This window comes from Eumetopias jubatus, unplaced genomic scaffold, assembly GCF_037043125.1.
Source record: "Eumetopias jubatus isolate StellerSeaLion01/CBP00866 unplaced genomic scaffold, mEumJub1_p1.0 scaffold_17, whole genome shotgun sequence".
NCBI lineage: Eukaryota > Metazoa > Chordata > Mammalia > Carnivora > Otariidae > Eumetopias > Eumetopias jubatus.
In genome coordinates, this window is record NW_028274823.1 from 50,897,578 (window position 1) to 50,910,595 (window position 13,018).

General features: G+C 51.3%; 1 protein-coding gene across 1 annotated transcript in view; it reads left to right on the forward strand.

The window, feature by feature from the left end:
- Positions 1-1,892: 1,892 nt before the first annotated feature.
- The window catches only part of DLG5 (discs large MAGUK scaffold protein 5), a 119,641-nt gene continuing 108,515 nt past the window's right edge, over positions 1,893-13,018 (forward strand). Inside the window, exon 1 of the mRNA XM_028109742.2 lies at positions 1,893-2,196. Within this exon, the coding sequence (XP_027965543.1) occupies positions 1,893-2,196 (304 nt within the window). The remainder of the gene's footprint in view (positions 2,197-13,018) is intronic.

A 13,018-nucleotide genomic window follows, 5' to 3' on the forward strand; every position in this document is an offset into this window, starting at 1 on the left:
CACCCTCTAGCTTATTCATGAACTCAAGGCTAATAACCCCTGATTAAATACACTCTTCCCACCTTGTTTTCCTGAGGAGAAAAGTGAGATCAGCCAGAGAAACTGATTTGCTCCCACTTTGCACAGTTATTTAAAGGGAAATCCAACAGTGAAATGCAAATTCTGGTCCCCTTGTTTCTAACCACTATGTACATAAAGTTTGTTTCCATTAAATAAACTTGACTCTTCCTCTTAAAGAAGCAGAATCTTGGAGAAAATTTTGCTTTTGGAGGCAGGAAAGGAATGGGGGGGAGGGTGGAAGTGAATGTCAGGAGTAAAGGCCCCCAGGGCCCCTAGCGTTTGTGACTGAGATTCATTCAGTCCAGCACAGCCATTTGCAATGGGCCTGGGATCCCACTTTATACTAGTGGGGTGGGGTTACTGAGAGCAAACAGTTGGGACTCCAGCTTTAAGGACCACCTCCTGCATTTGGGAGGTAAGTGGTATGTGTCTGCAAAAGGTATAAAGGAAGGCAGAAGAGTTCTTGACTCTGGAGTGGGACTGTAGATCCTCATTGAGGGCGTCAGGGTACAGGGTTTCTGTAGTCCATTGATTTGCCGCCTTTGAGACTAGCTAGAATCTCGTGGTGACATCTTGCCAAAAAGATCAAGGGCTCCACCGCAAAACCCCCACCACCCTCTTCTTCATCTAGCAACACATCCCCTGCTCCTCCCAACATCCAAACCCCTCTAAGACTCTGGGGCTAAGCTGTCTCAAATGGGGGTGAGGGTAAAGATCCTGATTAACCGAGACTCGGGGGAGTCTTTTGGGAAATTCTCTAGGGGTTCCTTGGAGTGGGGGAAATCTCACAGATTCGGAGGGGGTCTTAATTTGGAGATGTCCAAATTCAGGGGACTCCCTCCTCACTTGTGTCCACGCTTATATTTTGGAGTTCTCAGATTAGAGACCCTGGATGGGGGGGGCATGGTTTTGTTTGAGGCTGTCTCCAATAGCCTGGGGGCTCGCCATGTGTCCGGCGGAGGGGGCGCTGGGGGTACCGGCTGCTTCCCGCGAGTCCCCTAACTCCGCGTCCCCACCCCCGGCTGCGCCCGGGCCTCGGGGCCCCGGAGAGCGAGCGAGGGAGCGTGGCGTCCCCGCCTCCCGGGCGGGCCGGGGGCGGGGAGGCGGGGACCCCTCCCCTTCGCCATCCCCTCGGGACCGGCCGCCCGTACTCTCGGAGGGACTGCGGGGGAAGGGAGAGGGCGGAGGGACGGGAGGAGGCGGCGGCGGCGGCGGCGGCGGCGGCAGCGGGGCTCGGGCCATGGCGGAGCTGGCGGCGGCCCCGGGGCCCCGGTGAGTCCGCCCGGGGCGGCCGCCGAGCCAGGCCGAGCCGTCGGGGGCCTGGCGAGCGCGGCGCCGGCGACTTTCCCCGCGGAGTTGTGGTCTAGTTTGGGGGGCGGCGCGGGGCCCGAGCGCCGGGGCGCGATCTCTCGCGGGGCCGGGAAGAGAGCGGCGGACGGCGCGCGCGGAGGGGGCGGGGGAGTATGCCCGGCTGGAGCCGGGCCTCGGGGCGCGCCCCGGCCGCCGTCCCCTCCTCCGCCTCCTCCTTCTCCTCCTCCGTCTCCTCCTCCTCCTCCTCTTCCAGTCCCGCCGCCGCCGCCGCAGCCAACATGGCTGCGCTCCTGAGCCCGGGAGGCGGCCGTTGCTGAACGCCGCTCGCCGCCCGGGCCCCCAGCCCGCCAGGCCCCGGCCCATGGCCCCCGCGGCCCCGCGGCCCCGGGCGCGCTAGGGCTGCAGCCGAGCGCCCGCCGCCCGAGGCCACTCGCCGCCGCCGCCGCCGCCGCCCGCCCGCCCGCCTGCCGGCCTCGGGGAGCCGGAGCCGTCCGCGGGGCGGGGCGGGGCGGCCCGCCACCATGGAGCCCCAGCGCCGGGAGCTGCTCGCCCAGTGTCAGCAGAGCCTGGCCCAGGCCATGACCGAGGTGGAGGCCGTGCTCGGGCTGCTCGAGGCCGCGGGAGCGCTGAGCCCCGGCGAGCGGCGGCAGCTGGACGAGGAGGCGGGAGGCGCCAAGGCGGAGCTGCTGCTCAAGCTGCTGCTGGCCAAGGAGCGGGACCACTTCCAGGACCTGCGGGCGGCGCTGGAGAAGACTCAGCCTCACCTGCTGCCCATTCTCTACCTGAACGGCGTCGTCGGGCCGCCACAGCCCTCGGAGGGCGCCGGTGAGTGGCAGACCCCTGGCCCGGCCTCTGGGACCGCCTTCCACCATCTCTCTTTGCAGCTCCCAAGGGGGAACTCTCGAGGGCCACTCATTCACCTACCTCTGGCCGTGGATCAGGGCTTCCCTCCCTTGGCCCGTCTGGGGACCGGGGGGGGTGGGGACGGGGGGACTTGCGTGGTCCCCTACTTCGCACCTCCTCCCCCGGTCCCGCCCGTCGCTGTGAACAATGCCCGTCACTGCAGGCCCTGACTCTCCGGTCGCCACGGCATCGGGGTGCTCCTGAGACCACCAGGTCCAGCCGACCTCGGAGGGATGTCCGGCAGTCCCTTTCCTAAGACTCTTCATCATCCACCGGTCATTTGGGAGTCCCTGCTAGCCTTTGATCAGTGATACAGTCTAGAAGAATGGAGCCTGGGCCAGGACTGGTCCTCCTGAATTTTGGCCCCTGCCACCCCGTTTCATGACCATTGGTGGTTTTTCACTTTCTGACTCTGTCTGCTCCCTCTGCCCAGAGTTCAGTCTGTTTGCTTACCCAGACTTGCGCTTGATTATGCACAATGCCTGCTAGGTTTCTTTGGAAACTGTGGGCCTGGAAAAGTTGGGGAAGTTGCATTGCACCATGGGAAAATCCTAGTAGTGGCTGTTGGGGCTCAGATCCCTCCCTGGCGGTGCTGAGCTGCCTGAGGAGGGAAGGCTGGTGGCCGGTGCCCTTGGGTGATGGGTTTGTGAGTATTCCTGTGTGTGTGTTGGGGGTGGGGGTACTACTGGGAGTTTGTGACAAGTGGTAGGCTTGGCCTAGCCTGGTTGGGGGGCGTGGAAAGCCAGCCTTTTAGACAAGGAAGCTGGAGGAAGAAGGTGTAGCACTGAGGAAGCCTGCATTTATTAGGCTCCTACTGTTGTGGCAGGCGCTCTGCTTTATTACATTTATTGTTGCTACTGTGTAAGCTGTCTACTTATTATTACTTTGCCAGAGAGAAAACTCCAGTTTGGAGGGGTTCAGAGGCTCAAAAGTATTGGGCACCAGGAGTTTTCAATTATGACCTATTGTTTTGTTAAACACGTTCTGAGCCAGGGAGTGGCAAATGCCACCTTTTCTATGTCTTGTCCTTGTTTTAAGAATGAACTGAGAGGGCTGACAAAGAGCCCTGAGTAACTGCGGGCCCAAAGCTGATGAGACCCAATTATTTGGCTGTTAGAAGCCTCACTTATTGAGGGAGTGATTTTATAAGCTGTCTCTGGTAAGAGCTGCAGTGTATATTGGTCTCAGCCTCACTTTTTGTAGTGGAGGAAACTGAGACGCAAACAATAAACTGCTGTCCACACAGCACATCATTTCATTGGTGGCCCTCTGTCTCCACTTTGGGATTTCTGACTCTAGCATTTACGTCCCTCAAACCTGCGTTCGGTCTCCCAGTTATGGCCATAATTGAGTTGCTGGGCAAACGCAGTCGTCTCCTGGGCTGGTGTTTTGGGGGATGCTAAGAAGGCGTCAGATGTGCCCATGAGGATAAAGACACGGGGAAATCTCATTGGGGTAACTTTTTTTTTCTTAATTGCTTTTATCTTTCTATTTTTGAAAGAGAAAAATTGATCAAGGAAGTGAAGAAGTTAAGAGTGCAGACCAACATCCTCACTGGGATGTGTTTGAATCAGTTCTAGCTTTAATCTCTGGAATAGATGGATGGATTTCCATTAATTAGGTCCCCCCTTCTCCGTGCCTGGCAGAGAAGGTGGGGCCTCACTTGGGCTGAGGTTGTAGGAGCTGGTCTTGACCTCTGAGGAAGGGACGCAGTAGGGTTTGGATTCCCCGCCCCCCTGAGGGCAGTGATTTAAGACCCGAGTTTTACCACAAGGCAGAATTCTGTGGTTTTGCAGAGGGTCATGAAATCCTCAGTAAAATAGTTGTCAGAGGGAAGTAACATTCATTTTAGTTACCCCTTTAGAAAAAAATTAGGATAGCATTTGGTATGGCAAGATAGAGCTTCTGGGGAGGGGTAACGTGGTGTGCAAGTAAAGAGTAGTGTTGGGACCTTTGTAAAGGATGAGTGTTTTTTTTTTTTTTAAGATTTTATTTATTTGTCAGAGAGAGAGAGAGAGACAGAGAGTACAAGCAGGGGGAGTGGCAGGCAGAGGGAGAAGCAGGCTCCCTGCTGAGCAAGGAGCCTGATGCAGGACTCATCCCAGGACTCTGGGATCATGACCTGAGCTGAAGGCAGATACTTAACTGACTGAGCCACCCAGGCTTCCCAAAGGATGAGTTATTGTGCAGTGGTTTTCCAGCTTTTTTTTTTTTTTTTCCTCTTTTCACCAGTGAGCCCTTCTTAATGGGGCAAAAAGCTCAGGGCATAAAGAGCTGCTCTGGTTGCAGGGTTGGAGGCACCTTTCCCTGTGCATGCGGGTCCACGGCTGTGCCATCACCCAGTTAGGGGCTTTCTTGGTGGTTTCCACACCCCTTGTGGGCCCCTGGTCCAGGATGCCCATCTCCTGGCTGGCATTAGTGCACTGGGATCTTGCTGTGCTCTAGGCAAATGCGGGCTGGCAGCCCCCCCACGTGGGCCTGGAGCTGAGGGGGAAACTGGCCTGGGTGGTACTGGGCAGGTCACAGACCAAACCCATCTGCTCTGCTCATGCTCAGACCCAGACATTTATAACCCACTGTGCTCAGGCCTGGGGTATGAAGATGACTAAGGAAGATACAGTGTTGTTTTATTTTGGGGGCAGGGACATTCCTCTTCCAGGATTGATGGTACGTTGCTGCTCAGCATTTTGAATCTTACTGCATACTTTCATATCTCACTTGATTCTGTAGCAGTCCCAGATGAGGGTGTCTTGTCTGCATTGCGCTGGGTTCCACACTCATATATGTATGGTGTGAGGACAGGCCAGAAGTTGCAGGGCAGAAATGGGCCTCAGTTGAGGCTAAGCCCAGTGCTCCTGATTCCCTGTTGGGATATTTTTTCCTATTACCTGATTAGGCCCCCTCAGTTCAATCTCAGGCCATTTCCTGTATTGGGAAACTCTGGAATTATGTAGCGTTTTCTTGTCCCAATACATGAATCTGCCCCCGCTGGTGGTAGTAAGAGGGGAGAATTCTTGTTCTCCTTTGAGTGGTTCAGGTGTCTGATGTCTCTTCTGCGGGTGAACCAGGATCTTATTTGGTCATTCAAAACCCACTCAGTCCCTTGTCTTTTCTCTTTGATTCAGTTACTAACATCTGGGTTTTCTCACTTGAAGATCCTTGACTGCCTGCCCTTGGAGTGAGGGCCCCTTCCTGGCTGGGAGCCTCAGTGTCCTCATCTGTGAGATGGGGCTAAGGGTGCAAGGCTGCCTGCCTCAGCCGCTGGGGTTGGGGGCGGGGGCGGTATGTAATGCGGGAGGACTGAAGTGCCTGGTCCTGTGCTCGGTCCAGGTGGGGTTGCGATGCAGATGGAGACAGGTGGGGAGGATGTAATTCCAGCTCGCAGCTTGCCACCTAGTTGGGGGAATGGGACACTCAGGAGAGTGACATAATGAGATAGATCAATTGAGTGATACGGATACAAGCAGGCTTTTTCCTCCTTTTAAAACTCTGTGTATCACATACTTTGCCCAAGTATTCTCATCCACCTCTCGTGGCTCTAATTACCGCCTAAATGTGAGGGTCTCCCCAAATCATGTCTCCCTAGGCTTGTCCCAGGAGACAGAAATGGCAGAACTGGATGGTTGCCCCTGTGTGCTCAGAGATGAAAGTTTCCTTCTCGCCCCCCACCGTGCCTCCTGCTCAGGCTCCTCTCAAGCTGCCCACTTGGCTTCACCAGAGGCAAGAGAGTGGACACAGCAATGGCTGCTGCAGGAGGGCTTTGAGGAGGGACTGGGGCTGGAGGTGGTGTCGAAGAGGCCATGTGAACGAACGCAGGCAGAGGAGAGGAGGACGTTCCGGTTCAGGCTGCCGAAATGAAAGCAGCTGGAGCAGAGCAGGGGTCGGCATAGGCTCCGGGGGGATGGGGGTGCAAAGGTAATCTGGCGTGGCCATAACGGCTAGGCTGAGCGAGGGCTTTGGGAGGCACTAGGAACTTAGACACTGGACACTTGTCATAAGTTAAGGCTGGAGGAATTTTTTTTTTTTTCCAGTTTGTGCTTCCCCCCACCCCCAAAGATTGGGAGTGGGGTTTTTTGTGTTTTATTTTTTTTATTTTTATTTATTTATTTTTTAAAGATTTTATTTATTTATTTATTTGAGAGAGAGAGAATGAGAGAGAGCACGAGAGGGAAGAGGGTCACAGGGAGAAGCAGACTCCCCGCTGAGCAGGGAGCCCGATGTGGGACTCGATCCCGGGACTCCAGGATCATGACCTGAGCCGAAGGCAGTCGCCCAACCAACTGAGCCACCCAGGCGCCCTGTGTTTTTTTTTTTTTTTTAAAGATTTTATTTATTCATTTGACAGAGAGAGAGAGGGAACGCAAGCAGGGGGAATGGGAGAGGGAGAAGCAGACTTCCCGCCGAGCAGGGAGCCTGATGCCGGGCTCGATCCTGGGACCCTGGGACCATGACCTGAGCCGAAGGCAGTTGCCTAACGACTGAGCCACCCAGGCACCCCTGGAGGAATGTTTTTAAAGGAATAACCTGCCAGGCTTTTCCAGCAGGATGAGTGTAGTTGGCTGCTGATTGTCAGGTGTGGATTATTTATTATTCATTAGAGGTTGCCTGGGCCTTTTGTTCTCTCTACCTTCTTCAGGTACCAGCTACATCATCTTCATCTTCTCTAGCCTGGAGGGTCAGCTGGAATAGGGACATAAAAGTTCCAACCATTGTAGTTTTTCTTTTGGTTCTTTTAATTGTGTTATTTGAGAGGAAGTAGTGGAGGAGCTTGAAAGTAAGGGTTGAAAAGAGATTTCTAAGAGAAGGGCAGATTTTATTTATCCTTCTGTGGGTATTAGTTCAGGACACCGTTATTGCAAGTGACGGAAACTTAGCTCAAAGCATAGTAGGCAGAAAGGAGAAATTTATTATATAATATTCTGAAAGCTTGGGGTAGAGGGGAGAAACTGGCTTTTGGATGATTGATCCTTGAGTGCTGTGGGCTTTTTCCATGGAGCATGGCCTCAGGACCCTGTGGACTTCATCTTCATGGTCCCTGACCAGAGAATAAAGGGAGATCCATCTAATGAGCCCAGGCAGAAAATCTCACGGAGGGGTTCTGCTTGGCCTCACTGGGGTCTGTGTCCATGTCAGGCCCAGTCACTGTGGCAAGGGCTGGGGGACTGAGAGTGTCTCAGCAGATGACCCAATGAATAGGGTGGGGTGATGGGATGCTGTGACTGGCAGCCTGTACAGTATCCTATGGTTCTTGAGATGGGGGAGGTGGGGGAAGCCATTCTCCAAAGCAAGGTGAGCAGGATGGATGTTGGTGCAGCTAAAACAGTAGATGAATGACTACTGTATGTGGTCCCATCTTTGTGTCATGCTGCAGTTCGTAGATAAAGTCATCACTGGAGTGGGGTGGTGGGGCAGGTGGTCATCCTTTACTAAGTTTTAGACTTTGAGCAAGGCAGTTAACCCTTCTGAGCTTATCTCCTACTCTACAAAGTAGTTGAAGCAGTAACTACTTCACTCTGCTATTTGACAACCAGTAGTAAGAGGGAGAAGTACTTTGTTACTGTGGTGAGCAATGCAGCCTCCAGCCAGCCTTGGAATTGGAAACCTGGGATTCTCCTGATATTTCTGAGAGCTCCTTGTAAACTGTGCTGAACAGATGTTAGGGCTGCTTTTCCTGTGGCTGTGGGTCACCAAGAGTAGAATGTAATCTCTGTGTATTCACTGTTGGATTCCTGATGCCTACAATAGAGTCTGGCTCAAGTAAGGTGTTCAAGAAATTTCTGTTGAATGGATGACTTGTCTGCTGTGTGTGGAATGAGTGGTGTGTTGCACTTAAGTCCATATCCTCTTCAGAAGTATGTTCCTAAGTGGTGACTTCACAGTGACAGAAGGTTGTGGGAGTACAGGAAGGCCAGAGTGAGTCCCAGTTGCACCCACGGATGTCACCACCCACGGTATGTCTGTGATGGAGGCAGGTGGTGTGACATTGATGTCTGAAGTTCCCAAGGTTACCCATCAGGTGTCAGCACGCTGGGGCTGGCTGCCAGGAGCCATGTGGAGTGCCCACATTGTCTGTTATGGGATTGGAGAGACCTTTCCTTTTCATACTCAGAATCTGAATGTCAGCTTGGTATCCTCGAAAGAGACCTGGATGGGGATCTGCTCCTAACTGTGCAACATCTTGACCTTGGATGAGCTTCTTAGCCACCTGGTGCTTGGGTGGTTTTTTGTTATTTTTATATTTCCCCAGGACAGTCAAACTAGAAGTGTAGCATTGACTAAGTAAGGGCTTACTCAGTTCTGTGGGATTCTCAGCACTGCCGAGGTGGCATTCAGTCCAAGGAAGTTCGAAGTTGGACAAGATTCTGAGTCGTCTTCTAGCTCTGTGCCATGGTTACTATTTTCTGATTTAGTGTTAGCGTTGAATGATTTTTTGATACTCTGGCTTTCTTTTCCCTGAAAAAGTACACAGCATAGGAGAAATATTTTGTGTTAGGTATTTTGCGCCCGCCCCCCCCCCCCGATATTCTGCAGGCCAGTGCAAAGGGGCTCTTCAATAATTTTTGTAACCTTGGGAAGACGTGAGCCACAGAAATGTTGGGCATAGAGCAAGAGGGCTGAGCTGCTTATCAGTCTGCAGTAGGGATGCAGAGAGTGTTCAGCAGAGAAGAATTTTAAGTGGGATTGAGCTGGGGGTTGGCGATGGGTATTACATCTTTTTTTCACCTTTTACCAGAGCCAGGTAGCATATCCCTGAATTGTGTGTCTCCATCTTTTTGAGACAGAGTTCCACAAAAGTGCTACAGAAACATTGTATTTTATTTTATTTTTTTAAAGATTTTATTTATTTGTCAAAGAGAGAGAGAGAGAGACAGAGCACAAGCAGGGGGAGCGGCAGGCAGAGGGAGAAGCAGGCTCCCCGCTGAGCAGGGAGCCCGATGTGGGACTCGATCCCAGGACCTTGAGATCATGACCTGAGCTGAAGGCAGACGCTTAACCGACTGAGCCACTCAGGCGTCCCTACAGAAACATTTTAAACTGAACAGAGATGTTTGGAGTATCCCACGCTGGTCATCCAACGCTAAACCCTTGGTGGATAATTGAGAGGTGACTGTTGACCTTGATGTTCATTTCACACTAAGGGTCATAACCCATTTGCTTTGAGTTTTGTTTTATTTTGTATTTTGATAAAATATACAAAACATAAAACTTAGCATTTGAGCCATTTTTTTTTCTGTGCTTTTATTGTGGCAAAATAGACATAACATGAAATTTACCATTTTCACCATTTCAAGTCTACAGTTCAGTGGTATTATGTACATTCCCCTTTTGGTGCAGTCATTACTCCCATCCATCTCCTGAACTTCTTCATCTTGCAAAACTGAAACTCTGTACCCATGAAACAATAATTCTCCATTGTCCCCTTCCTCCCAGCTCCTGGCAACCCCCATTCTACTTCTGTCTCTGAGTCTGACCTACCTCATAGAAGTGGAATCACACAGTATTCGTCTTTTTGTAGTGGGCTGATTCCAATTAGCATAATGTCCTCAGCGTGCATCCCTGTTGTAGCATGTGTCAGAATTTCCTTACTTTTAAAAAATTTTTATTTGAGGGGCGTCTGGCTGGCTCAGTCAGTTAAGTGTCTGGTTTGGCTCAGGTCATGATCCTAGGTTCCTGGGATCAAGCCCCATGTCAGGCTCCCTGCTCCGCGGAGAGTCTGCCTCTCCCTCTGCCTGGCTCTCCCCCTGCTTGTGCTTGCTCTCTTTCTCTTCTCTCTCTGTCAAATAAAATAAAATCTTTAAAAGATTTTTTTATTTGATTAAAAAATTTTTGAATTATGGCAAAGAACACAAAATGTACCATTGTAACCGTTTTTTAAGTATATAGTTTAGTAGTGTTAAATATATTCTCATAGTTACTTAAGAGATCTCCAGAACTTTTCCATCTAGGAAAACTGAAACTCCGTACTCATTAAACAGCTCCCTGCTTTTACCTCTCTCCGCCCCTGGTAACCACCACTCTACTTTCTGTCTCTATGAATTTGACTGTTCTAGGAACATCATGTCAGTGGAATCATATAATATTTATTCCTTTGTAACTGGCTTATTTCACTGAGCATAATGTTTTCAAGATTCATCCTTGGTATAGCAAATGTCCAAATTTCCTTCTTTTGTAAGACTGAATAATATTCCATTGCATGTATAGACCAAATTTTATTTATCCATTCATCTGTCAGTCGACACTTGGGCTGCTTCCAGCTTTTGACTTTTGTGAATGAAGCTGCTATCCAAATTGGTGTACAAATACCTCTTCGAGTCCCTGCTTTCAGTCCTTTTGGAAATTATTGGTAATTTAATTTTTTGAGGAACCGTCATACGGTTTGCCTGAGTTTTAATTAGGAAATCCATACTGTCCACAGCATCTTGACTCAAGGGCGAATGGCCTGGCTGGAGTCCTAGTTCCAACATTTTCTTTCCTTTTTTCTTCTAAAACTTGTGGATTTTTGCCTGCAACCTATTTTGGAAAGTCTCCGGACAGTTTCTTTGGACCTTAAAGAAAGATTTTAGTTTCAGGAGTCCTCTGTGACTCTCGAGGCCAGAAATTAACTGTACAGTCTCAGCAGCATTCATATCTGGCAGCCCAGGGGTGTTCACACATTTCCGTCTTGTTTCCAGTACTAATATCTCCATCCCCCAAGGCCCTGAAGTATGCTAGTTATTTCTGCTTCATACACACTTCCTCCTTGTCCCATTCTGGGTTGGTTTGGTTTTTCAGTCTTGGATCCAGGGCAATGGCTATCAAGATTTTCTTTCAAAAGGCCTAGGTCAGCATTTCCCCAGGAAACCTCTTCTCAGCACTGGTCTGGTGGGATGTTCGTGGTGTTGCTTGGACAAAAGGGTTCTGTGGTCAAAGCATTTGAGCAGTGCTGGTGTGAGCAGGTCACACAGGCTCCTTTATTGGGAGCCTCTTGAGAGCCCTAATAGGCCAGGGTGCTTTGGGATGTCATTGGAGTGGGTTCACCAGGCAGTGTTTCCCAAATGGATTTGACCACACATCTTTTTTCATTGAGCATCTTGCGACATCAGAGTTCTGAGAAGTGTACTTTCAGGAAACCTTAGCATCGGTGCGTGGAACTGGAACATCAGTGTATATCATCGTTTCTTCAAACTTTCTCCCTCTCTCTCTCCACCCCCCAGGTGCCAGACCTTGAACTTCCCCATCTTCTAAACTCCAGTACCAGCTGAAATAGGCACGTGCGATTCTGGGACCAGTAGATTTTTTTGGATGTGTGGGTAACTTGGATATGCAGTAGATTCTGGGACCAGTAGATGTTGAGATTGTGTGACCTTGGGTAAGGTATAGGACCTCCCTGAGCCTCCATTTCCCCAGCGTGGCTTGTCAAGAATGAGGTCTGATTTCTTGATGGCTGATCTCTGAGATGGTTAAACCTCCTGCAGTCTTCTTCTTCTTTTTTAAAGTAAGCTCTATGTCTGATGTGGGGCTTGAACTCATGACCCTGAGGTCAAGAGTCACATGCTCCACTGACTGAGCCAGGAGGCACTGTGTCTTGCCGTCTTCTTTAGGTCTGAGTGAGCAGCACTGGGCTTTGGTCCCCTGTCAGGGTTTCCAGAGGCACCTTGTGAGGATGTGCGATCTGTCCTGGTGGGTTGACAGCTGTAGGTCTGGGACCGGCTAGCTGTCGTGCTGGGCTGGAGAGCAGGCAGGTAGTCTCTGCCCTGGGAGCACCAGGAAGACGGTTGACACAGAGGAATGAGCCAGGTGGCTTGAGCAGCATTGGTAGGTTTGGAACCAGGGAGGGAGGCCACAGGACTAGAGACTGCTGGGTGTCATAAACCAGTCTTGGGACCCTGCTCTCCCCCAGACTGGGGTTTAAATCCTGGCTGTTCCATCTTAGGCTGTGGGACTTCAGCAAGTTGCTTACCCTCTCTGGGTCTTCTCTCTCCTTATCCGTAAAAAGGCTAATAGCATTCTCCTCCGAGGGCTTTGGTGAGGACTGAGGCGATTTATGTGAGGTGAGAGCCAGCCACTGGAGCCACTGATGCTCTTGGGAGTGTCCTGCCCTTGAGTGGAGAGGCAGGGCCCCGCTGTACTAGGAATCAGGAGGCATCGCAGGGTGCAGGCCATGCTCGGAGTTAGAGTCTGTCTAGAGTGTGCATGGACCAGGACGCCCTGCCTCCTGGGGCTGCTCAGAAACACACTTTCACAGTGTTTTGGTCCTGGAGCCTACATTTTAAGGAGGGCATTACCATCAGCTCCAGAAGGACCTCAGGAGGAGCTCACTTTGGAGGAAAGGAGACTTAGGGGGGCTTGGATGCCTATTTCCGAAAGGACACAGGGCAGGGGTGAGACCCGATTCTCTTGGACCCCAGAGAGCTAATCACAGGCTGACAGGTGGAAGATACTGCGAGGTAGAACTGAGTTCCATTTAAGGAGGGACCTGCCTCGCTCCCTCGTTTCCTTTTAGACTTCATATTACACAACTTTTTTTTTTTTAATGTTTTTAATGTTGGGAATCATTTTCCAACAGAATTCCTTTTTTTTTTTTAAAGATTTTATTTATTTATTTATTTGACAGAGCAAGTGCACACAAGCAGGGGGAGTGGCAGGCAGAGGGAGAAGGAGAAGCAGGCTCCCTGCTGAGCGGGGAGCCCGAAGCAGGGCTCGATCCCAGGATCCTGGGATCATGACCTGAGCCGAAGGCAGGTGCTTAACCGACTGAGCCACC